Source organism: Macaca thibetana, chromosome 17 (assembly GCF_024542745.1).
Source record: "Macaca thibetana thibetana isolate TM-01 chromosome 17, ASM2454274v1, whole genome shotgun sequence".
Taxonomy (NCBI): Eukaryota; Metazoa; Chordata; class Mammalia; order Primates; family Cercopithecidae; genus Macaca; species Macaca thibetana.
This window is the reverse complement of record NC_065594.1, coordinates 8715788-8742299: the sequence shown is the minus strand read 5'-3', so window position 1 is coordinate 8742299 and position 26512 is coordinate 8715788. Positions and strand designations below refer to the sequence as shown.

Below are 26512 nucleotides of genomic sequence, written 5' to 3'. Positions count from 1 at the left end.
TCCCTGCACTTCCTTAGTCTCTGCAAGGAGAGAGGGCACATAGTAGGGGAATAATAGGTAGTTGTTGCATGGGTGGATCATTGTGAACAGTTACTTGCTTGCTTCTTTCTTTCCATAGTGTGCACTCTGAGGGCAGGGACGATGTATGGTCTCATCTTTATAGCTCCCATAACTCCCTACAACCATGGCCCAAGGAAGATCACCCAATTTTTAAAAAATGAAGTAACAGCTATTTAATATATGGCATTTTTCCAGAAGGAGGAAATTACTTTCAAATCATTCAGCCTCCGTTAAATGAAATAGTTTCAGGCAAAGTCATGGTTATCCCCACCACTGAAGCAATGTATTAAAGAAGGTTGCTGCTCTTGTTCTTAGACCCACAAGGATTCAGTGAGCAAATGAACGCCAGTTCACTCATTATCACACGAGAGTGTTTGGACCGTGGTTAGTCATCTATTTCTCTGGCTTAAAACAACACACATCTTATTTTCTCAATGTTTCTATGGGCCAGGAATCAGAGCAGGAGTCAGGGCTTAGCTGGGGCCTGTGCTTGGGGTCTCACCGGGCTACAGTCTGGATGCTGGCCTGGGCTTGGTGTTCATCTGGAGGCTTGACTAGGGAAGTGTCCTCTTCCACGTTCCCTCAGGTTGTTGGCTGAATTCATGTTCTGTAGTTGTAGGACGGAGTCGTGGCCTCTTTTTGGCTGATGTGGAGGCTGCTGTCAGCTCTGAGAGGCCACTCGCGGTTCCTAGCAGCTGCCTGCATCTCCCAGAAGCCACCTGCAGTTGGTTGTCATGTGAGCTTCCCCAGCATGGCTGCTTGCCTCATCAAGCCAGCCCAGCACAGGTCAGCTTTCCTTACTCCTTGGAAGGGGGAGCTGAAAAGTGGTTTCCATCTGCTGTCTATTTTTATAAGAAATTACTTTCTTCCTTGCTTTTTTACTACATTTGTCCCTGATTTTAAACCTTCTACAGGGTCCCAGCCCAACAGGACCCGTTTACCCTTGCAGCCAGCATGGATGCCCTGAGCCATCACTGGCCCTGCTGGCTGGTGGGTGGCTCCGGAGTGCCCAGTCCTACTTTAGGAGCGAGGTGGGTTAAATGGCTTTTTGTGAGCTGCCTTGGAACTTAACTGCAGCTTTGTCATGTTCTTTGTATAGGAAAATGTGGTCCTGGGTCTCAGATGACTGGCATGTCAGTGAACTTTAGCAGGCAAGAGATCCTTATACAGTAGGTTTTTCTGTGGCCATGGGGACTGTAGAGAATATTATTTGTGGCATATGTTAAAATGTCTCTTTTCAGCCTTTAAGAACTCCTTAAAAAACAATAGAAGTGGCTGGGCATGGTCACTCACACCTGTAATCCCAGGACTTTGCGAGGCTGAGGTGGGTGGATCACTTGGGGTCATTCAAGACCAGCTTGACCAACATGGTGAAACCCCATCTCTACTAAAAATACAAAAATTAACTGGATGTGGTGATGCACACCTGTAGTCCCAGCTACTCAGAAGGCTGAGGTGGGAGGATTGCTTGAACCCAGGAGGCGGAGGCTTCAGTGAGCTGAGATGGTGCCCCTGCACACCAGCCTGGGCGACAGAGTGAGACTCTGTCTCAAAAAACAAACAAACAATAGATGTAAGCTGTGCTCTCTTTTTCTCCTGATTCTGTGAAATGTAGAGTCTGACTGTCACAAAGCCATAACCAAAAAAGGAAGAATTTTGATTATGCATGGTCTGGAACATTTGAGTTGAATGTTGGCATATTGAGGGGCTGGCTCCAGGGTCAAGTTGGGGTGGCACTCCAGAGTGACAGTGTGTGGTCATGGTGTTGGTCTGGCGCCTTTGATGAAAGCAATGCAGGTGGCACTGCCAGTGACGGATGATAAAATACGGACCACGTGGTGTGCTGAAAGGGCCGCTCCACCCTTCACCCCCTCTGGCACTCTCATGCGGTGGGAAGGAATGGAGCTGGCTTCCTCCTGGTCCGTGGGCACTGTTTTCTCCCGGTCTTTGATCGTTCAGGCGAGCATGCGGACAATTGGCCATTTGTTTCCAGATACCTGAAAGGAATTGCAGGTAAATTGAATCACATTCTCCTCTCTGCTAGAGGCTATTCTCTCAGTGCCCACTAGCACGTCCGCTCCACATAAAGAGAAGGCCTCGTCATTAGAAAAGTACAACCAGTACTTGTTGAAGACTGAAGACAGGCAAGGTGGTCAGCCAGGCCAATAGGCTGTGACATTCTTTTGAGATTAGAAGTCAGATTAAAAGTGTGTTCCTTCTGGAGTGAGTGTCTGAAATTCTGGTCACCAGTGAAAAAGTGTGGTTGTGAATGCGGCAGGAAGACCTGCCATAAATGTGGCATTTCCTGGTGGGAATTACTGGTGCATGACATGAACTGCGTAGATAATCCCCATGGTAACTACGGGCGTGTGTTTTATGTGTGTGTCAGGGCTCTTTGAGAAAAAACAGGGACCGGGGAACAAAGAGATCAATAGGAAAGGTCACAGCATGTGCTTACGCAAAGGTGTTATATGAGATGGATTAAAATATTGGGCTGTAAGGCGAGCATATTGATTTGCTACCGAAAAGGAGAAGGCTGGACCTCGAGAAGTTGGAAGTCCTCGTGCTCTGTTTTCCCCCCTCAATGTTTCTTACACAGACCAGATTAGTCTGCCCAAGATCATGTTTTGTGGATGCTCTTCCTTTGCTTTAAAACTCTGCGTCTAAATAAAGGTGTAAATCCCTTAGCTGACCACTGAAGACCCCTAAAAGGGCCACCCTGCCCTGCCCCAAGTCACAGATCACAGATCAGCGTGCCAGCCTCGCCCAGTGACTGACATGCCACCTGTTGTCCGGCGGGCATGGGTTCCATCTCCCCAGTGAGGTTGTTACCTGTCGAAACGTAAGAAGGAGTGAACCGCAGAATTCACTTGTGGTCCTTCCAGTGTATAGCTTCTAAACGCGTGCGCCTAACGTTTTAGACAGCCACCAGCTTTTGCATAACCTGTGAACCATGCCTAAGTCTGTTCCTTGGTGCTCACATCAGCTTTTCTGGTAGAGGCTATAGTATGAGAGATGGTTGCTTTTCAGTCTGACTTTCTATTGATTTAGACTTAGGCCCAGAGAAGTGTCTCAGGACACTGCCAGGAGAGTTAAGGACAGGTCTGCCTGTTACACATCTTTGACTCTTGGCTGTTTTTCTAGGTCATAATGGTTGAATATTGACAGTTTCATAGGGCTCAACCTAATCCCATATAAAAGACCCTTTAACTAGTTAACATGTGGCTGTCACTTACAGCATTTTGGGGCTGTCCTGGCGCTGGGGTTGGGGAGTGAGGTACTTGGTGCAGGTAGTGGAGTTTCCTCAGTGCTTTTTGGGTCAGCCCCAGACGAAGTCCTTTGTTTTTACATTTAATTTTGGAAATTTCCAAACATGTACAAATATAAAGGGAAAAGCATAATGAAGCCCCGTGTACCCGCTTATCAGCATCTCCTAGACAGACTCGAGGTGGGCTTGGCTTGTCCTGGGACCCTCATGCCTTCCTTTGTTCTCCCTCTTTGTTGATTTCATTAAAAGAGATTTTCTTTCCCTTAATTCAGAAGCAGTGCATACTCATTATTTGAAAATCGTCGAAATATGGAAGGAACCATTCATAATCTTCTTCTGTCTAGAGACAAATGCCTCACTTCCTCCTGCACTACCATTCTTTGTATACACTTATTTTTATGTTTTTGTTTTAAGGACTGCTATATGTTATTTTGACACTTTTTCCCTACTTTTATCAGGGACATCATATCTCCAGCGTAATATGTAATCCATCTGCTTTATCTGCCACTTCCTTCCACATACCCCTTCCAGGCCTCTGCTGTCTGTATCCTTTCTACAACTTTCCACCGAAGCCCCGGTTGGGTCCTGCGGCCAAAATTACCCACTTTTCCTCAGTCCCAGATAAAGTTCCTGTTACCTCACAGCCAGCAGGTGTTGGCTAGCAGCTGGCTGGATGGGAAGTGGATGGATTACATTGATTTCACTCCACTGCATGAATAATAATGGGCTTCATTTTTACAGGGGTGTCACATTCAAGAAGAGGTTGTCACTTATGACTCTTTTATGTTTGTAGGATTTCAGACAGGGTAACAAATAAAGTAAGAATTGTCAGGCAGCAGGGAGAATGAGCTTGGTCAAAGTTGAGTCAATTTGGCACCTGGCAGGCCATAGGGTTTCAGGAATTAGGTGACCTGGGTTCAAATCCTGGCTTCACTATTACGAGTTATGTGACGGCAGGCAATATAATCCGCCAGCTACCTAGCAATTGTGACTTGATTGCTTCCTTGTGAGGATTTAATGCAGCAGTACATCTATGCCTGTGTGTGACGTGGAGCTGGTGTTGTGTGATATTGGCTGTTTCTAGCCGGCCCCGCTCACTCTGAGGCTGTTCCTGGGCTGTGCTCCATTGTTCATAGGTTTTCTTTGTCTCCTCTTGAACCAGTGAATTTTCTAGGAGTTCCAAGTTTTTTCACAAAAAAAGTTGCTTGTGATGGTGGGGAGACTGGGGGAGAAGTGAACATTTCCAGGAGTTTATGGATTAAGGTGTCCCCAGGCCTGTGTGTGAATTGGTGGACTGCCTGGGTTTATTAAAGGTTTGTTGAGTGAATCAGTGAGTGAGTAGGAAAATACCAGTCTGTGAATGTCCAGTGAAAATTCAGTTAAGTTGGCATGGAATCCTCTGCTTTGCTCTCGTTTGCAATGCTGATTCTCCTTGTGCTTTTTGAAAGAGGAAATATTTAGAAGGAGGGAAAGAAAACTAATTTAACTCCCAGGATACCTTAGAGGCTCAGAAAATTGAAGTGCCAGTGTTCTAATCTTGGGGGAGCTTTGTTTAAAACATTTCTTTTTAAATAAATGAACAAATTTGTTTAAAGAACAGATTTCTTCTTGAGATGTGAGAGCCGGTTCCATAGCCATTTCCAAGGCCCCGATGCAGTGCGCGCAGACGTAAAGCCTGTTGCATGGGAGCTCCCGCTGTGTCGGGCCAGCTCCCTGGTTGGTTCTGGCTCACTGATGCTGCACTTGGGAGGCAGCAGAGAGTCTCCCCGAGGACCTGCCCACAGGGTGTGCAGACTGATGTTTTCTTTCCATGCTGCCCAAGTGTGATGAAAAGGCACGTGTCAGAGGAGCCCTGGCTCCAGTAGGATAGGCTGGGATACCCGTTTTTGTTGTAACACACTTCTGCATGCAGGGTGTGGGCGTCTCTCCCGATGAAGCACTGCCCTCTGATGATGAAAACACGTCGAGAGACACCGACTCTCCACTCATCCTGCTGGCTGCGGGAGGAAACGCTTTTCGGGTGTTCTCTGGATTTTGTGAAGATGTCGTTGATAGCTTTTCCACCGGCTTCTCGTTTTTTTAAGTCAGTCTTTGATTTGGGTAAACAGAATTGGGTGACGTGAGCTGAGTGGAGTGGGTGGTACTCACAGTGCCTGTGGCAAAGATTCCATGAAGGGAAACCCTGGTGATGGGAACCTTGAGCTGATGGGGATTGTCTGCCCTGTGCTTCTGTGAGGCAGAGACAGTGACCAACAGATTGTAATTGAGATTTAAAAGAAAATAGTATTATGAGGCAGTAATAGCTACTAATGGGGTGATGCTGATAGTTATTTGCATTTGAAGAGCAGCGAGCTCTGTTTTCTGGGTGTTTCCTAGTATGTTGCCTCATGTGAGCCTCACAGCACCTTGCAGTGGCAGGACCATCCCATCTTCATTTTACACAAGTAGAAACAGAGACCCTGACACTGTGCCTTGTTGAACACAATGCATTTGGGCCTATGGAAACCTGGGCAGAAAGAGTGGTGGGGACCTGAGCTGGTCCCCACAGTGGCATGGGGGCGATGTCTGATGGGGGTGAAGGGGGTGGGGAGAGGGCGCAGACAGAGGTTACCTGTCAGGAGACGGGCTTAGAGAGGGCTTCCTAGACAAGATTGTTGCTTTAGATTTTAATCTGTAACTAGCAGGTTTTTACATTTATATTCATTTAGAGAAACACATGTATTCCTTGGTGAATGAAACCATTCAGTATTCAGCTAATAAGATCTCCTTTGATAGAAAGACCCTCACAAGTTGTTGATGGTCATGGTGATGATTACCTGAGACAAAAGTGAGTGTCCCGTTAGCTTCCTGAATTTCAGGTCATTGGTAATTACTGAGTGCTGCACGTGCTGTGGTCCTGTCAATCCTATTTGGTGCCTGCTAGGTGCCAGGGGCATGGAGGGATGATCGGGATGCAGCCCTTGGCCTGGGGGAGCATCATGAGGGGGCCGAGTTGAGTCAGTGGAAAGAGCTTGCCCCCCCTCCGATGAGGCATGTGTGGTGTCGCCTGTGCCCCCTCTGCCAGGCCACAGTGCCATCTGTGCCCTCTTCTGTATTTTATACCCTCTCCCCACGGCCCTCGCCGCCATGCCATTTCCCAGAATTTGTTGATCCAATTCAGAGGGCAGTTCAAGGCTTTGGAGGCAGTGAGGCTTGAGCCCCAGCTGCACCTTTCATTAGTCAAATGCCCTTGGGGACGTTCCTTGGGAGAATGCTATAGAAGTTATTTTATTTGTGGTGGGGCCGGAAATCATTACTTAAAAAAAAATCTCGCCAGATGATTGTAATGTGCAACCAGCGTTGAGAATTACTGAGTTGTAATCAAGCCTGCAACTTCTTGTCTCTAGAATGCAAGGTATTGCCTACCTGATAAGGGGCGAAAAGATGAAGTAAACTATGTAAAGGACTTTAATTTGGCCAGTGCCCCAGGATGTTAGGTGTTTTTAGTCATTACTGTTGTTTTCTCATTGAAAACGTGACATGTCATTCTAGACTACACAGCAAATGATGGAAAAGAAGAAAATAACAACAAAAACATACCTATAATCTGAGTTAATATTTTAGGATTTTACACCCACATATGTATGTACTCATTGGGATTATATTATGTTCTTTTGGACTTGATGTTTTCTCATGACATTAAAAGTTGAAAACGGTTTACTGACTGCAAACCATTTCAGCAACAGACTCACGCTGTAAAGATCTCACTGGGCTCCTTCCTGGGACAGCATTGTCCACTTTCGGCCTGTGGGCTGTTAGTTTATTTGTTTGGGCCTCTTCACGGTGTGAGTGGTAGGACCTGGCGCTCCTTAGTTGCTTTTACCTGGCTGAAGCCCGATGCTGTGCGTGTGGTCTCTGCCATGCCTGCTTTGGGGCCTCTGTTGGCAGTTGTTCCTTGGCTGGGCAACTTCCCCACTGTGCCTGGAAGCTGTTCTGCAGTTGGTGGCTGCTCAGCCCAGGGAATGGCACCTGCGGTAGAGCCTCGTGTCGTCTCCTCCCCACATGACCCCCACTCACCCACTCCATCCTCCTGTGGAACCTCTGATCCCTCCCTCCTCCCCACCCCTCTCCCTCCTCCTGCGGAACCTCTGATTCCTGCCTCCTCTCCACCTCTCTCCCTCCTCCTGTGGAACCTCTGATTCCTGCCTCCTCCCCATCCCCTCCCTCCTCCTGTGGAACCTCTGATTCCTGCCTCCTCCCCACCTCTCTCCCTCCTCCTGCGGAACCTCTGATTCCTGCCTCCTCCCCACCTCTCTCCCTCCTCCTGCGGAACCTCTGATTCCTGCCTCCTCCCCACCCCTCTCCCTCCTCCTGCGGAACCTCTGATTCCTGCCTCCTCCCACCCCGTCCCTCCTCCTGTGGAACCTCTGATTCCTGCCTCCTCCCCACCTCTCTCCCTCCTCCTGCGGAACCTCTGATCCCTGCCTCCTCCCCACCTCTCTCCCTCCTCCTGTGGAACCTCTGATCCCTGCCTCCTCCCCACCTCTCTCCCTCCTCCTGTGGAACCTCTGATCCCTGCCTCCTCCCCACCCCTCTCCCTCCTCCTGTGGAACCTCTGATCCCTGCCTCCTCCCCACCCCTCTCCCTCCTCCTGTGGAACCTCTGATCCCTGCCTCCTCCCCACCCCTCTCCCTCCTCCTGCGGAACCTCTGATCCCTGCCTCCTCCCACACTCCTCTCCGTGTAATGTTGCCTTTGCTGTAAGACTTAGAGTGGTGGGCTGTAGACCTTGTCTATGGGACCTCAGAGGTCCCTGGGAACTTCTGCCACCAGCCCTGTTGAGTCAGTAGGCAGAAGCTGTGGCCGGGAGGCGGGGCTCTCAGGCTTTCTGATTGTGAAGTCACCAAGGCCTGAAGGACTGAAACCCCCGGTTCAGCCATCACGCTGGCCCTTGGCCCGCCTTGTGCCAGACTCAAGCAGTCACATTGCCTGCAGCTTGTGGATTTTAGAAGAGTGTAAAGTGTCTACAACCAAGGCCTCCAGCTCGATATACAGAAGTGCCCAAATGGCTCTGTGCCTCTGTACTTCTTGAGGGAAGGCCACCTTTTTTTTCCCCCATGAAAGTAGTGGCTTTTTGAGACAGACCTTTTCCTTGTCCCACACTCCCCTTCGGGACCCTAGTGCTCCAGGAGTCGCCGTGTATGTTCACAGCCTCCCACCCCACCCCACCACTCTGTGCTTTCCAAGAATAAGGACGGGGTTTGCCCATTTCTCTTAAACCCCAGCTGTCACAGTGCTTTGCACATAACAGGCACGGGATCAGTCACTTTGGGTGGAATTTAGTTATATCCTCAGCATGTCACTAGCTGCCTGGGGTCAGCCAGATGTAGACCTTGGGGCCTTTAAAAGAGTCTCCAAGCTCAGAAGTCATGTTTCATTCTAGGCAGAGCCTCTTCCCAGTGAGACTGGGGCCTTGCACTGTGCCATTTCCTTCTCTGCTGCTCACTGCACAAGTGGACTATTGTTTGTTTTTTTTCTTTTAAGCTGCATAATTTTGAACCACCCCTCCCATCCTCATACTTTTGATTCTTTGATTTACTCTCTCCAATTCAGTTTTCTTATGGTCGTGGAGCTCATTTAGTCTTTTTTTTTTTTTTTTTTTCTGAAACAGGGCCTCCCTCTGTCACCGAGGCTGGAGTGCAGTGTGTGATCACAGTTCACTGCAGTCTTGATTTCCTGGGTTCAAGCCATCCTCCTGGCTCAGCCTTCTAAGTAGCTGGGACCACAGATGCATACTACAGTGCCCGGCTAATTTTAAATGTTTTGTAGAGATGATGTCTTGCCATGTGGCCCAGGCTGGTTTCGAATGAACCCATGTGGTCTTTTTATTGAGACAGATTTCGCTCTTGTCACCCAGGCTGGAGTGCAATGGCGTGATCTCGGCTCCCTGTAACCTCCGCCTTCCAGGTTCAAGCAATTCTCCTGCCTCTGCCTCCTGGGTAGCTGGGATTTTTGTATTTTTAGTAGAGATGGTGTTTCACAATGTTGACTAGGCTGGTCTCCAACTCCTGACCTCAACTGATCCACCCGCCTCGGCCTCCCGAAGTGCTGGGATTACAGGCATGAGCTACTGCGCTTGGCCGAGCTCATGTAGTCTTTAGTGACACTTTGCACGGTGAAAGGTTTTCTCTGCCTGTACTCCCTGTAGGTGAACATGCCTTCTGCAATGCAGAATGACTGTGGAAAGAATTGTATGTATTTTTTAATGACAAAAATAAAAGAGAATTTTTAAAGAGAATTTTGAAAAGTATTACGATAGTGAATAATAAAATTACTGCTATTAATATTTTGATATACTTTTTATCTGGCATTTAAAGGATACATATATGTATTTTGCTTATCCAAAAATATATACTTTTGTAGTATTTTTCTGTGAACCTGTTGTGAACGTTTCTTCATTGTCCATACATAGTCTAGAAAGACATTCTTAATGGCTGCATTATTTTGTCATATGTTATTACAAGTTATTCATAATTTTTCCTACTCTTGGACAGGAAGAATTTTTCTCATTTTTTCCCCTTCTCTTAGTGACATCATGTTAACATCCAGAATGATCTTAAACTATATTCAACATTTGTGAGCATGTCACTCATGATTTTCCCAATTATGCTAGTCTGTATTTGTCAGTCTTCTATACATTGTATATGAACTGAATTTTTATAAATAAGGATTTTCCCTTTGATATGTACTAAACTTGTTAAGATCAGTCCTCCTATCTGCTCCCTGCCCCTCATGCCCAAACTGGCAGTGGCTTCTGATGACAGGAGAAAGACCGTGATATCTACCATTGTAGCAGGCTCAGTTCACCCGGGATTAATGAGTCCATGTTAGGTCAGATATGACCTGTCCTCTGATGGTCTCAGGCACTGACCACCGTTACATTCCTTTTCTGTTCTGAGTCTCTTTCTGCCTGTTAAGGGACCTCCATTGCTGCTTCTCAAGACTGTGTTTAGTTCTATCACTTTCGTACCTCTTTTTTTTTTTTATAACACCATGCCTACCTCCTTCCGTCTCCATCTGATCTGACTTGTTTTTTAAAATTTGAGTTCTTGCACCTGGGCCTCCTAACATCTGTGGGGAAGTGGATCCTGGTTTGAGATCACTTCCTTCAACACAGGTTTTGCCCTTGTCATTGAGACTCCACATCCTCTCCCACCATGGCCAGTGTCCCCTTCTCCCACCTGTGGCTGCAGCCCACTCAGCTGTGCGAGCCCTGCCCCTCTGTGCACACTCAGTCTAGAGCACTCTGGGACTGCTGGGCAGCTGCCCACATGCCAGCCATGAGGCTGGCCAGCCACTCTTGTTGAGGAAAGCTGAAAAGACGCCATTGACTATGCCCACCCATTCATGGTATCCTATAATAGTGCTACCACCCTAGCAAAGACAGAGATTCCTTAGCCTGGTACAAACGTGGACCACAGTCTTTCTCCTGCAAGGGTGAAAGATTTTCCTCTGGCTGGCTCCCGCCAGGTGCCTGGAGAAAGGGGTCTCCCGGGACCCGGCCATTCTGAAGGCCACTGAAAGGGCAAACTAAAAGTGTTGGCTTCTTAAAGATCCCAAGATGAAGATTTTCTTGAAAGAAGGGCATTTCCAAGTATAGTGTAACAGCTTGCTTTTGACTCCTCCCGTCCCCCAAGGAGGCCATTAAGCTGGAATGTATCAGTGGTGGAAAGATCCGTTAAAGTCAAGGCTGGAAACGTCACACCATCCACCCCTGCTCGCTTGTATCAGAAATCTTTAAAATAGAGCGGAAAAGAGTCTTTATCTCAAATTCTGACCCATTGGGCCAGTAAAACTCCTGGTGTTATGTAGTGGTTCCTAGAATAGAATGCAGAGTTAGAACTCCTGTTGTGGGAAACTTGCTTTTCTGAGGATACCCCGCAGGTAAATGTTCTTTGATAACAAATGACAGGGAGCAAGATGGATCCGAGACACTTGGGGTTGCAAGATTTCCATCAAACCCTCAAATAAAAGGAGGCGTTGACTGTTGTATAAATTCCTCCTCACCTAATTTCCACGTAATGCTCTCAAAGTATTCTGGCAACTTTCTGTGTAAACCCCAACAGCAGGCAGTCTCTACCAACCTGACTTTGCTTGCTGGGGTTGGAATGGTTAGGCTAATTCTGTGCAGAGTAGCTTTGTGCAGCCTCACTGTTGGTTGAACAACCAGCTTTGGAGTCCTGGCATGAATGTAAGAACTGGTATGATGTGTACAAAATGCTGACAGATAAAACCACTTGGAGAACAGGTTTTTGCATTACTTCCAAGGAGACAGGATATTTCCTAAAATAAACCCAAGACAGAGTAAGTGTCTCATTTTCTCCTACCCTGGGAAGTAGGAGTGAACACCTAGCCTGAGACATTTATGTTCTCCAGATTATCGGCTCTGGGCTTCTCAGCAGCAGTTGGCAGCATCTTTGTTCCAGTGTCTTCCAAAGGAATTGAGTTTGCCCTCTCCCTAGATAGCAAGCAATACTTAAGAAGTAACCAAGGTAAAAGTAATCTCCTGTAGGGGTCCCAGCTGTCCCCACCCCACCCCGCTGAGACCCAAACACTTCCCTCCAGCACTTCCCTGGGCTTGGTGAGGGGGAAACAGGCCAAGAACTATACCGAAAGCAAATGGGCCACTGCGTACCTATTCAGGGAAAATGAGCTGCATCTGTGCACAGATGTCTCACCAGAAAGGCCCTTTTCACATGATGTTAGAAAACCGTTATCTGTATCTAAGCTTACAGTGATGTAATCACCTGCCCCTTCATTTTGAAGGGTGTACAGAGGTCCCCCCAGCATAAGTTGCTTGGTTCTTTGAGTGGGTTTTCAACTGGTAGCAGTGATCTGTGCTGGTGGTGACACCCCTTCATTTTGAAGGGTGTACAGAGGTCCCCCCAGCATAAGTTGCTTGGTTCTTTGAGTGGGTTTTCAACTGGTAGCAGTGATCTGTGCTGGTGGTGACACAGGTGCATGTGTAAGGCTTTGCATCTGCGCACCTCCACAGGCGTCATTTGTCCTCTTATGCGAGCAGCCGGCTCACATTAGCCTTCTGTTCTACGGAGGCCCAGAACTATGTAACTGGAGTGTGTCTGGGCTCCGGTGCGCTCCTTGCCAAGAATCCGTTTGGTTACTCTTGTAGCTTTGGTTCTGCCTAGGACAACAGCACATTTTTGAGAAAGGAGTGCAAACAGGGAACAGCCCTCCTGAAAAGCCCAGAACAGAGAAAGGCAGGGCGACCCCTTCTCACCTTCTGGGCATGTAGGTTATGTTATCCTATGAGGCCTAGGAAAGAAAATTCTATTGAGTAGCATTGTCTTTCCCTTGCACTTGGTCTTTAGTTTTTTTTTTTTTTTTTTGAGACAGAGTCTCGCTCTGTCACCCAGGCTGGAGTGCAGTGGCCAGATCTCAGCTCACTGCAAGCTCCGCCTCCCGGGTTTACGCCATTCTCCTGCCTCAGCCTCCTGAGTAGCTGGGACTACAGGCGCCCGCCACCTCGCCTGGCTAGTTTTTTTGTATTTTTTAGTAGAGACGGGGTTTCGCCGTGTTAGCCAGGATGGTCTCGATCTCCTGACCTTGCGATCCGCCCGTCTCAGCCTCCCAAAGTGCTGGGATTACAGGCTTGAGCTACCGCGCCTGGCTGGCCTTTAGTATTTTATGGAGAGAATCTGCTTATTCTTGAGCAGAAATCACATCTGGGAGAGGTTGGACGCAGACAGGCACTGTCTGTGCATCCCCCAGCCACATTTCCCCACCAGATCCCAAACAGTGCAAGTCATAAGGAGTTTTCACACCCTGTTTCTCTTCAAGGCTCGTCTACTTAAACTACTCCCCTCCCTGCCAAAAAGGATATTGAGAAGTGACTGCAGTAATGTTTGCACATCTCCCAGCATAGGCTTTTCAGCTGAGGGCTATGTTGCATTTTCCCTTTCAATTTACTATGCAAGCAATTGTTTACTAAACGCTTTGTTGTGATTTACAATTTGACTTGAATAAATCTGGCTAATTCCCCAAAAGGAAGAAAAGAAAAAGGCATTTCCAGGAGAAATCACCCCCTGAGCCTGCAGATCCTGGGGTCCCAGCACCACTAGGTCCTTGGTTCCTGCTCCTCCTCCTCCCTGGTGCCACTCAGAGGCTCTCACTTAACTGCCTAGGAAGCCGCAGGCATCCCTGCCTTGCTGAGACAGCTCAGAACTGCTCTGGCTCGAGAGCTTGCAGAAGCAGTCCCGTGTGTTGCTGTAAACAACCTGGGAAGCCATCCGTCTCTCTCGGCTTGCTCTTCTCTTGGCCTCAGGCGCCCTTTCCTGCTCTTCTCAAACTCTGAGGTCTGATTTTCCCCGCTCCATCGCTGTTCCACAAGCAGCGCTCCCTCCTCATTTCCTCCCCACTTTGCCCCACCTGCTACACCATGATATCATTTCCTTCCTACCTGTGATGCTGCCGGAACCCCAGAGGATGGTGCCTGCAGAGCCCGTGACCCTGTTTGACACTTGGCTCTCAGCTGTTTTCCCCATCTTTGCAACAAAGGCATAGGATCAGATGATTTTTATTCCCCATTCTAGCTCACATTTTTGAGTCTTGGGATTATTCTCTTCCCTTGGCCTGTCAGATAAAACAGAGCAGGCACCGCTCCCAGTTGCTGCCCGACCTGGAGCTGATCAGTGATGTGACCATTGCCGAGGGGCCCTGAGCTGCAGCCTGGGGAGGCCCTGCTGCGCTGTGCCTGCCCGGCAGCTGCGGGTGCAAAGGTGTGGGCAGGCAGGGAAGTGTTCAGGTGCTTAGGCACGGACTTTTCTAGACTTACCATCTCAAGTGACTTAATTGCAGCTAAGTTAGGTCAATAAATACCAACTGATGATCAACATGAATAATTGATGGTTTTTTGTGTGTACCTCAGTAGCCAAAAGTCATGATGATAGCTTCTTTGTGCACGTGCTGTTGTTTTGTCTTAGATTTTTAAAATAAACTCTGTTTTAGGATAGTGTTAGATTTACAGAAGAATGGTGAAGCATACAGAGCTTGCATGTGCCCCTCACCGTTTCATATTAGGAATGTGTATCTTATTTTGGTGGGTACACTGGTTACAATCAATATTGATGTGCTCTCACTAACTGACATCCATATTTGAGTCAGGTTTCTCTCGTTTTTCCCAGGTGTCCTTTATCTGTCCCAGGATCCCATACAGGATCCCACATGGCATTTAGTCCTCACGTCTCTTTAGCTCCTCTAGGCTCTGCCATTTCTCAGACTTCCTAGTTTTTGATGACCTTGACACACTCAGTCTGGTATTTTGTAGAATGGAATGTGTCTGGTGGTTTTCCCATGGTTAGCCTGGGGCTGTGGGTTTTGGGGGAAAGACCAGGGAGATGAAGTGCCCCTCTCATCACATCACTCTGCCAACATGACTGTCACTGTCGTTGGCCTCGGTCACCTGCTGCAGGCAGTGGTCCTCGGGTTTCTCCACTGAAGAGTTTATCTGTCTTCCCACCCCCACCCTTCCATCCTGGACTCTGTGGAAGGAAGTCTCTTCCCTTCAGATGTGGGGGGCAAAGCTCCGCCTTTTTGAGGGTGGCTGCTGGCCTGTCCTTGCCAAGGGCTCACCTGTTGCGTCTGGCCAGGCAAGGTGGGCCCGTAGGTTGGAGGAAAGCAATCTCAGAGCCACCCCACAAGGCACAGGGTGTCCTGGGCCCTAATGGGGTGTGTCCCATGTGAGGGTGGGATGGATGGATACATGTCCTCTCGTGATAAGTGCCCAAGAACACATCAGATATGCATATATATCATGTACCACAGAGCACACTGGGCTGACATTTCAGCCCAGAAGAAAAGTGCTTCCTGGAGTAGTAAGTGATGAAAAGCCCTCACTGGTAATAACTCAACATTTTTCTGCTTCCACTTACCTCTGTGTTACCTTAAAAGTGAAAACAACTGGCTCCTTACCCTCAGGGGATCCTAGAAAGATCTTAAAAAAACCATTGTTATTGCTATTCAGGGCTTCTGAGTTTTAATAATTTAATAATGTAATTTAATCATGAAATTACGATATGGTTTGGTTTGCCTTCTATTACAGCATACTTAAACTAACACCTTGTTTTTCCTGGTATATTATCTGATGACTGAGTGTAGGAACAATGTCATTAATGTGTGTTTCCTCTACTACACAATTTCCACCCATGGAAGAGTCTCCATTAAGAGGACCTGATACCAATGTGGAAGCTCAGAGACCTCGAAATGAAGTCAGCTGTATCTGTTGGCCTGCTGGGATAATTCTGTATGTGCTGGTGAAACTGGAGAAGGCTGTGTGCTTCTGACAATCAATGGAATTCTACGAATTAAAGCATTTTAGCAGGAAATGATTATGAAGGACCTGATCATTGTCTGTTTCAATAATGTGATAAGATGAGAGTGATGGAATGAAATGAGGAGCAATCAGGAAACATCTTTGTTCTTTTTCAACAGCTCTGAACAGCAACATGGGGTGCAAAGTCCTGCTCAACATTGGCCAGCAGATGCTGCGGCGGAAGGTGGTGGACTGTAGCCGGGAGGAGACGCGGCTGTCTCGCTGCTTGAACACTTTTGACCTGGTGGCCCTCGGGGTGGGCAGCACACTGGGTGCTGGTGTCTATGTCCTGGCTGGAGCTGTGGCCCGTGAGAATGCGGGCCCTGCCATTGTCATCTCCTTCCTGATTGCTGCGCTGGCCTCGGTGCTGGCTGGCCTGTGCTACGGCGAGTTTGGTGCTCGGGTCCCCAAGACGGGCTCAGCTTACCTCTACAGCTATGTCACCGTTGGAGAACTCTGGGCCTTCATCACCGGCTGGAACTTAATCCTCTCCTACATCATCGGTAGGTACCGGGGGTCCGGAGCTTGTGCCCTCTACCACTTTTCTGTTTGTTCCCACCTCTAAAGTGTGGGCGGATGCCCCGTGGGGAGGTCATTCTTGTTAACAAGAGAGGCACAGAATTAATAGGATGTTTCTGATTCATTTAAAAGTATTTAGTTTCTTTTAGTATGTTTTTTAGTTACTAGAGTAAATGCATCACTGATAGAGAAAAACTGGGAAAATAAAGAAAAGCACAAAGAAGAAAGTAGAAATATCCTGCCTGACAATGTGGAGAAACTAATTCTCTTATTCATTCATTCATTCATTCATTCATTCTTTTAGTAAATGTTTATTGAGTACCTGCTCTGTGCTGGGCATTGTGCTAGATACTAGGGATCCCACGAAGGCATAAGACACTCTGTTCAGCAGTTTACTGTCTACAGAGAGAACTATTTTAACATTTTTGTGAATTTAAATGTATATTTTTGTACAGTATACCTCTTTATAAAACAACATAGAGTAAACACTTCTCATATCATTAGCTATTTTTCCATGGTAACGTTTCTAATGCTTGCCTACCCTCGTATAGATTTCTATACACAGCGTGTAATGTATTGGATGTCTTTATGGGTTGTTCAGATTGTTTCCATTATGTTGTTGCTGTTGTTATAAACAGTTACTTTATGTTTTTGTGCTTAGCCATGATTCTTTTCCTTAAAACTGTCTAAGGAGCAGAATGGCTCTTGGTGGGTCTGCATGTTTTTAAGGCCTTTGTTGACTGTGATCCTCCACGTAGCCAGGGCCCCCTTACCCTGCATTGTGGACACTGGACATCGGCCTGTAACACAACCACCCAGCAAATAAAGAAGCAAATGTAGAAAATCTTTCCAGTTTGCCAGGTAAACACGCTTTGCTTCCCTTTATGCTTTTTTGTATTTTGATTACAACTGAAGTTGAACACGTCAACTTAAAAGAAACAAAAACCTAAGTCTCAGAAGAAGCAAAGGGTGCACACGGCCACTCAACGTGCCATTTATTTTTTTTCTCAAATTTTTTGGTAATAGCGAGAAAACAGTAAGACCTGGTCAGCCGAGCCATGTGGGTCCCGCCTTGCTTCTGTGCCAGCTCCCACTGGACCCTACCACACCCGCCCTGCCACGCATGCTGCCTGCTGGGACCGTCCCAGCCCTGGGCTCCCCGCAGCCCTATCTCTGCATGGGGGGCACCACTCCCCCTTCACCAGGACAGCTGGCAGAGGGCACACACTCACGCTTTCTGAACGCCACCTTCGCTTTCTTTCCAGCAGCTGCAGTATCTGCTGAGAGCCAACCTAGCTTAGTCTTCTGGGCTCTAAAATAAAATTCATAATGTTTTCTTTCAATGCCACATCAAAACTTTACAGCCACACATGGTTCTCACAAGCTGAGGTCTCTCACTGGGAATGTAGCTATTGTAAATGGACCGTTCTGTTTCCAGAGGATTTACCTGAGCATAAAATATACATTGAGCATGAACTGCTTGCAGCTTCTAGACCAGCAAATGAAAGGCTCTGCCAGAGTGCCATTTGCTTGTGGGAGAACATTTGCATGCATTATGAAAATATATTTGCAGCCTTAGCTGCTGGGAAGGGCAGTTTTTCCAGCAAACATTTTTTTTTTTTTTTTAAAGGCATGATTCAGAAATTGGGAGAGGGTAGGCTGGGAATAAAGGCTGGGGTAGCCCCTCTCATCGAGCAGGACAGGGTTTGGGAGCCACATTTGCCAAGAGCCAGCCGCTTTGGGGGTGACAGGGAGATGGTGAGACCATGTTTACAGAATTCATAATAGATTGGCTGCTCAGGAGGAAGAAATGTGGTTAAACTTCTGAGTTGTTGGAAAGATACTTACTTATCATAAGACCCAATAGTGAAATTGAATCTCTGCAGATGACTCTGGCAGTATGCGGTGAATAATTGGGACCATGGTCACCGACAAGGCCCCCTTTGAAAACAAAGGAAAATGCTCTATGAAAATACTGGAATTTTAGTGACATTTCCTGAGAAACACCAATGGAAATGCATTCTGACTCTCTCCAGAATTATATGAGAGGAGAGAACGAGAGTGAAAGACAGCAGCCAACTATTGTTGGCATTTTGGGTGCTGCCCTGTTGGTGTTCTTCAGCGCTGGAGGGTGCAGGCTGAGGGGAGAATGAGGAGAGCTGGGGTCTGTCTGCGGTCCCGCACTCTGGGGATGCCATGGCCTCCGAGTCACGTTCAGGCACAAAGTGGCAGAGGTGGCTGATGCCTACTCTGAGGTGAGCAAGTGGCTTTGTCCCTGAGCTGGGGTTCAGCCCCTTCAAGGACCTCCTAGGACGCCTCTTCTTGCTGGGAGAAGAATTATGGTGCAGGCGCCATCATCTCTGCTGCCAAGAGTTTCCTAGAAAAAGGGCTTCCTGACCGGGGTTCCTGCAGACTGCCAGCTGCACCCCGGGAGTGCATTATGAAATCAGTTTTTCATGAGTTGTCATCAATGTTTACTTTTTCAATGCAACAAAATAGGTAGCATTGCATACTATCAGAGTGCCTCTCAGGTGGTAAGGGTAACACTTGTTTTGCAAACTTTTTATTTGGATATGTATATTTGATAGAATACACCTGTGCATATTGGGTGGGATGTGAAATGCATTCCTCTGTGGGCCCTAGAAGCCTTCTCGCACTTAGCACTAGTTGACCGTCACTTCTGGCTCAGCATACGCTGTGGTCTGGCTGCTGCCGCCAGATTCCAGTGCACCGTCAGTGACTCCTGCAATGATGTTATGAACATGGAGCTCCACTACAAGTACCTGGCTAACCGTTGTCCTCATATCCCCTCTGTTGTGTGTGCTTTGGGGCAGGTACTTCAAGCGTAGCGAGGGCCTGGAGCGCCACCTTCGACGAGCTGATAGGCAGACCCATCGGGGAGTTCTCACGGACACACATGGCTCTGAACGCCCCCGGCGTGCTGGCCGAAAACCCTGACATATTCGCGGTGATCATAATTCTCATCTTGACAGGTAAAGAAAGCCCACACTGAAAAAGAGATCAGGTCAGAGTGACGGTCAAAGGTTCTGTGAGAGGCTCCTGTTAAGTTCTTTTCTTTACTTATCTCTTAAACCACAACCCCATTTCTTTTTGTTTTGTTTTTGTACTTCATGCAGGCATCTTTATTTGTCCCTGTCTTCATGGCTGCTTGTAGATTCAGATAGGGCTGGCCTGCTTCATAGCTGCTGAGTTGTGTGCCACTTCATTAAAAGAGAATCTTAGGTGTTTAGCCTAGCTGTTTGTGGAATAAGATTTTGTCAGCACTGCAGGCTTTTTGTATGAGTGTCCTGGGAATAAAAATTCTTTTGACTCAGAGGATGACCATTTGGAAAGCAAAGCTGTCATTCATCAGCCAGGAAAATGTGGAGGAATGAGCTCCGTCTGGAACACTAATGTGTGCCTGGGGCGTCTGAAGACGACTTGGATGGTTTTACACCTAACAACCATCAAAACACCCTTTCAATAAATAAGTTTCATGACAGAGTTGTGGTTACAGAATTTGAAAAATCCCAAAGACTGCCTGAACACAGCTGATGGCAACTTCTTGCTGGTGACATTTGTGCGTGTCTTGGCCAGTGCAATGCGAGTTTTGCTCTGTGGGGCTGTATAAACGTGAAGCTGAAATGCAGATAAATTCTCATTTGGGGTTAGAAAATCTTGGATGAGTTTTAAAAATGACATGCTTTATTTTACACACCACATAATTGAAATAACTTCACTCAGGCTGGTCTCAGCAGTATTTCTGGTCCAGCTGGCAGAAACATGCGTCAGAAAGTAAGTCTGCACTGGTGAGATTTCATTTTAATAAACCTAAGAAGGAGGAACAGTAAAGAAGAAATAGATTGTTGTGTTGAGGTGTTCTCCCTGTGATTAATCACACAATTCTCTTCTAACATCTGTACTTTATAATTCCATCTCAAAAGTACAGCAGATTTTATTTTATTTTACTTTATATTTGAGACAGAGTCTTGTTCTGTCACCCAGGCTGGAGTGCAGTTGCGTGATCTTGGCTCACTGCAACCTCCGCCTCCTGGGTTCAAGCGATTCTCACACCTCAGCCTCCCAAGTAGCTGGGATTACAGACACGCACCACCACACCCAGTTAATCTTTTATATTTTTAGTAGAGATAAGGTTTTGCCATATTGGCCAGGCTGGTCTGGAACGCCTGACCTCAACTGATCTGCCCACCTCCCAGAGTATTGGGATTACAGGTGTGAGCCACCGCACCCAACCAGTTTTTATTTTAAAACTATGAGGGGCGTCCATGGCAGAGCAGTGGTCTCAAATCCTGGCTGTGTTTGAGTGGTACCAGCCCCTTCTGTGCCACTTTTCCTGCGCAGCAAAGACTCCAGCTACGGAAGTACCTGAATGACCTCTTCACCCTAAGGTGGTGCTGGGGCATACGCCTCAAAGGCAGCGCTATCAGAGGTTCCTGGGCATCTTTATTACTTAGTTTTCTTAAAAAAAAAAAAAAAATGTGAGTTTGCAAGCTAGAGCTAGCCTAGCTCAGATGTTATTTTATATGCACTGAGTCCGATGAGGAACCATGTATGTCAGTGGTTCCAGAACCATACTGTTAGTATCACTAACATCCCAAAGTCAACCAGAATAATTTCCTCTTCTGAAAAATGCCCGTTCTCCCAGGAATCTGAGCAAAGTGTTTCTTCCTGGAATCGTTCCTGGAGGCTGTTTCCCAGCAATGCATTCTTTTAGTGAGCGGGAGCGGCTTGGTATGCGGGTCCAGGCTTTCCCTCCCTATGAGAGGGGCGCGTGCTCCAGATCTCTGCAGTCCTGGGGTGCCTCTGGATGGGCTTCTGAGGGGATCTGGAGGTCACCTAGGAGGGCCTGGGAAGCACCCACAACCTTGGTGATTTAGACCCTGATCCCTGCCCCCAGAAAGATCGTTAATCCACCCCAATTCCAGAGGCTCACAGAGGTCTGCAGAAGCTCGATGCACTTGGATTCTTTTTCAGTCACCTTCTTATCCCCATCCAGGAAGGACCTTCCCAGTTGGTGGTTAACACTTAGACAAGGTTTTGTGTCTGTGCACTTTTTCAGGACTTTTAACTCTTGGTGTGAAAGAGTCAGCCATGGTCAACAAAATATTCACTTGTGTCAACGTCCTGGTCCTGGGCTTCATTATGGTGTCAGGATTTGTGAAAGGGTCAGTTAAAAACTGGCAGCTCACGGAGGAAGATTTTGGGAACACATCAGGCCGTCTCTGTTTGAACAAGTGAGTTGCTGCTTCTGACAATTCTTCTTATTTGGTATTTAATGACATAGACTTGTATGGGGGATATAACTGGCTCGGATGGCTTGTGCTTTTAAAAAAACATTATTGGAGTATATGTTGTTAATTGTTTTGTTTTTTTGCAGTGAAGTAGCTGAGGGTATTTTGTGTGTATCAAGTTTGTGTGAAGGTTTATTCCCCTGAAATGGAAAGACTATTGTATGACAAGAAAGACTGAAGGAAAGAAAATCATCACCCTAATTCCAAATTGTGTATCATTCAAGATTCTTGTCAGACTCATTAAATGATCCCTCTTTCCCCAGATTCTGTTTGATGGCCAACTTTCGAATTTTGTGTTCAGAAAAGATTTTTCTCTGCAGTGCCATGGTGACCTCACTTTACCTTTGAATACCTTCCTGTTAAATTAATAATGCAGAGGGAAGATAAATAGATGAAACTGCTTTTGAAGGTTTGCAGAATGACTGAAGTGTCAGAGTGTGAGCACAACAGTCTCTTTCGCCGACATTCGACTTGTGCTGCTCCAGCCCTGGTGACAGTGGCCCCATCACCCTCATGTCTCTGACGCAGACACCCGGAACTGGAGGTGACACCTCCACCCTGTGCCATCTCAGGTCTCTCACCCAGCCCTCACCGACAAGCTCAGATAACCTAGGAAAAAAAGCTCAACAGTGACAGCATATCTTTTTTATCTTTTCTGTCAGATCTCCACATAATTCTTTAGGTCCCTGGATAGAGAATGGGGGCTTGGATTTTGTGTGTGATTCTTCATTAAGACTAAAGGTTGAAACTGCCTTGATAAAGAGGCCGCCCCAGGTGCCACAATGGAGTGCCTTTAAAGAGATGTTTTCAGTCCTGAAATGAGCGTCCAACTTGGCTGGCCAGCTTTACCACAGGCCTCTGTGGACCCAGACATCTTCCGTCTTTCTCCGTCTTGCTCTGGGACCTTGTCCTCATCTGCCCGGTCAGAGCTGGCTGTAGGTACAAGCGTGACCCAGCTCTTCCAGAAGGGAGAAGAGAGGGTAGAGGAGAGTGCTCAGGGCTATTCAGGACAGACCAGAAGACACACAGAAATTCCACGGGCAAGAGTCCACTGGGGGCCACATCGAACTGCAAGGGAGGCTGAGAAGCACTATCCCACGTTGGGAATCTTAGCAGTCACGTATGCCCAGTTGGTCACTAGTTCAGGGCCAGGTGCCCAGCCATGTTGTCCAGTGTTGTCACCAGTGGGCAGGCATTGACGTGTGACTACTTGAATGGAAACAGGAAACTATGGCGCTCGGTGCACGAAACTTCACTAACACAAATATTTTGTGGTTAGCCGTTCTAATAAGAATACCCTTGCTTCCTAAACTCTGTGACAGAGAAGTGAAGACTTTGAATATGTCATCCCAAGCATTTCAGAGTGATGTTTATGCCAAATTTATGGATGCGCATTAGTTTACGGTGGCGTAAAGCCAGTTCCAAATATGCCTTGAAGGAACATAGTAGCCTTTGAAAACTCTGAGAGCGTATTTGAGCGGTTGCTATTTACAGGTCAGGAATGAAATATAAAGGGCACCTCTTGTTAACTGGTTGCCAATCGAGATTTAATTTTATTATTTTTATGAAGAGATTGTGCCAGCCGATGGTATTTACTTTCACTGGTCATCCTCACGCTGATGCCCTGGTAATGATGAGCTAGCTGTACCGGCCCCCAGACAAAGCAGCGTTTGTTGCCCCAACCCCCGATCACAGGTGGGGCCCCCTTAGCTACATCTGATGGCCTCACTGCCAGGGCCCAGCGCCCTGACCACAGGGCCGGCAGGGGATCGGCTGTGTGAGAAGGTGGCGTTCTGCAGGACTGGAGTCTCCTTGGCATGCTCTGTCATGTTGTTAAAATCTCTAAGCATCTTTCTGTCTTTTGTTTTTCCAGCCATAGCTTTGTGTTTCTGACAACAGCCATGTAGTCTTGCATGAAATTGCTTGTTCCTCTGAAATAGTAGGGCACGGCCCAACCAATCCATGTAACGTACGGGGGCTTCATCTTGCATGGGAGGCCGTGTGACCACGTGGGTCTGTGATTTCAGGATGCTGTCTTCTAGCCGTCCGGGAAGGCCCCCAGGAACTAGGTCGGTCTGTCTGTTGGTCTGTGAAGAGGAGTGTTACCCTGCAGTCTGGATGGCTCCTCATGCCTTTGACTCAGGCTGCCACTGGCATTCCCATCCAGTGTTCTGTGGACACAGCAATCAATAGTTGAAGCATCAACCCCGCGTGGAAGCCTGTTGAGAAAGTTTTGTTGGATGGTGTCTGCCAGTTAGGATGGAAGCCCCAAAATAACACTGGCTTCAACAAGATAAGGGTTTGGTTCTCTTTGGTCAACCTCTGGGGGTGGTAAGTCCAGCACGTCACTTCACCCGGCCAGGAATCCAGGCCAGACGCCCCAGGGCCCAAGGCAGCTCTTCCCGCTCCGGCCAGCAGGATGGAGAAGGGAACAGCAGAGGGCCCCCTGCCTCCCCACTTCATCCCCTGGGGTTTCTCAGCAGACGCAGACACCATGTCTGCTCAAACCTCCTCCATCAGAACTTAGCCAGATGGCTACCCCTTGTAGCTAGCGACTCTGGGAAACATGCAGTCCTGGTTCTTAAGGCTTATATGTCCAGCTGAAACAAGTGTTCTATTACCACGTAGAAGAACAGGGGAGTGTGGCTTTTGAGCAAAGCTAACAGTTGATGTCAGGGTGGCTGGTGTAAGTGAGGGGGGCGGAGCCCTGCTGCAGGATGTTCACTGCTGATGCAGTGGGAGACCTTCGGGCCTGACCCCTTTCTATGCCAGGCCTTGTCTTTGCTGCTTCTGAGCGGCCAGCTGATTGGAACACAGAAGGGCTGGTCAAAGGCTGCAGGGCAGGCAGCGCCGAGCTGAGACCAGGACTCAAGCTCACTTTGTCTCGGGGCAACATTTGCTGGGTGAGGGCTCTTGGCAGCCCTTCTCCTTCACGTGTGAGTTGCCAGATGATGAGTGAACACAACTGCCGCATGCATGTAAAAGGTTAGTTATTGATTATATAGAAAGAGACCGTTGAGAAATACCTCTACATGTTTTGGTTTGCGCCTCTAGAATGGATTCTGTGGTTATTTTGTGTTAATACTCTGCCACTGGCATCAGTAACACCCGATCTTAAAGGTTGAATTTAACTTTTTGAGTAGGTGAAATACTACGTGGTTCATAATGCTTTAAAAAAAAGATTTACAATGCGTTCCTTTCTTCATCCACCTCATCTCCCACCCCCACAGGTAAACTTTCTAATTGTGTGTGTGTGTGTAAGCTTCCAGTTTCTCTCTGTGTAAGCACAAGCAAATGCAGATATGTATATTTTATTCCTTTTTTCTTACACAAAACGCGGCATTCCGTATATATTGTTCTGCACCTTGCGTTCTCGCTTACTAGCATACCCTGCAAATTTTTTTTAAAATCAGGCCCTTGTTCATTGTTATGGTTGCCCAGGGTCCCGGCACCTGGGTCCTCCTGAGGTCGGGGGTAGGTCCTCCTGAGGTCGGGGATAGATCCTCCTGAGGTCGGGTGTAGGTCCTCCTGAGGTCGGGGTAGGTCCTCCTGAGGTCGGGGGTAGGTCCTCCTGAGGTCGGGGGTAGGTCCTCCTGAGGTCGGGGGTAGGTCCTCCTGAGGTCGGGGGTAGGTCCTCCTGAGGTCGGGGGTAGGTCCTCCTGAGGTGAGGTGCAGTACGAGGAGCAGGTGTGGCAGGGTCACAGTCAGCGGGGCCGGTTTTCGGATGCTCACGCGTGCCTTCACCCACGTTCTGTCACCTGGAGGGTTATCCAGTGTCTCCTGCAACTGTCCTGAGGAGCCAGGGAGGATGCCTTTTGTTTTGCCTCCTTCCTTTGCACTCACCCATCCCCCTTGCTTCCTTCTCTCCGCGCTTTTATTGTTGTGCGTGCTTTACCTGTCTGCGTGAGGAAGACACATTCCAGCCCTTCTTAGTCCTCTTCTGTGAATTCACCTGTTTCTGGGATTTAATCCTGTATGCAGTTCCCTACACTTTCCACTTGCCCTGAAATGGGAATTTCAGGACCTTTCTAGGTGCCTCTGCCTCGTGGTGGCCTAAAGCTCATCTATCCATGATAGCATTCATTTATATATATTTTTTAATTTTTAAAATTTATTTTAGAGACAGGATTTTGCTGTGTTGTGCAGGCTGGGGTGTAGTGGCACAGGCTGGGCTGCAGTGGCACAATCATGGATCAAGGCAGCCTCAAACTCCTGGGCTCAAGCAATCCTCCTGCCTCAGTTTCCCAAGTAGCTGGGACTCTAGTCACATGCCACCACACCCAGCTAATTAGAAAAAAAAAATTTGCACTAACCCAGTCTCACTATGTTGCCCAGGCTGGTCCCTAACTTATGGCCTCAGGTGATTCTCCCGCCTCGGCCTCCCAAAGTGGGCATGCATTTATTTTAATGCAAGGCCATGTTGCTAGCTCTTGATGTCATAGGAGCTGAGTGGGGATCTGGAGGCTTTTCACTGCCTGTCTGTCACCCTGGCCACCACAGGGGACCGAAGTGGGGCCCACAGAAGCCATTTTGACTTTTGAGTCCCCTCCTCTTTTGGCCTCCTCCTCCCCGTCTTGAGCCATTTGGTTGTCACCTGTTTTGTCTTCAGCATAGGCCACTGTATAACAGAAGCCGTTAGCCAGGGTGGGAGTGGGCAGCCGGCAGGGCCTGTGGCCTGAGAGGCGAGGGGGTTTGGATGAGGTGGGCACAGCTCCAGCCCTTTGCTGTCCTGTGGCTCTGCTGACTTGTCTGTCCTGGGCTGCTTGGGTTTCTAATTTTAGTCATACTCTAACACAACAAACTAAAATTTTGTTTGGCCACAGTTTTTCCTACATCCATCACTTGTACATTTCTGGGGGTTTCCTCTTGTTACTGTTTATGGAACCACAGTAAACCCCACATGTACATGAGCTTTCTCATGCATGTACTTGCAGTGTCTTCATGGCAGTTTCTGTAACTGAGAGATGTGAATATCCTCTAGGAATTA

The 26512-nt window shown here is 47.8% G+C and overlaps 1 protein-coding gene across 4 annotated transcripts in view; it reads left to right on the top strand.

The window, feature by feature from the left end:
* Positions 1 to 26512, top strand: part of SLC7A1 (solute carrier family 7 member 1) — an 85325-nt gene that overhangs the window by 42483 nt on the left and 16330 nt on the right. For all 4 annotated transcript variants that reach the window (XM_050766861.1, XM_050766863.1, XM_050766862.1 and 1 more), the window contains 3 exons: positions 15814 to 16197; positions 19048 to 19206; positions 21294 to 21468. In XM_050766861.1, the coding sequence (XP_050622818.1) occupies positions 15828 to 16197; positions 19048 to 19206; positions 21294 to 21468 (704 nt within the window). In that variant the 5' untranslated portion in view covers positions 15814 to 15827. The remainder of the gene's footprint in view (positions 1 to 15813; positions 16198 to 19047; positions 19207 to 21293; positions 21469 to 26512) is intronic.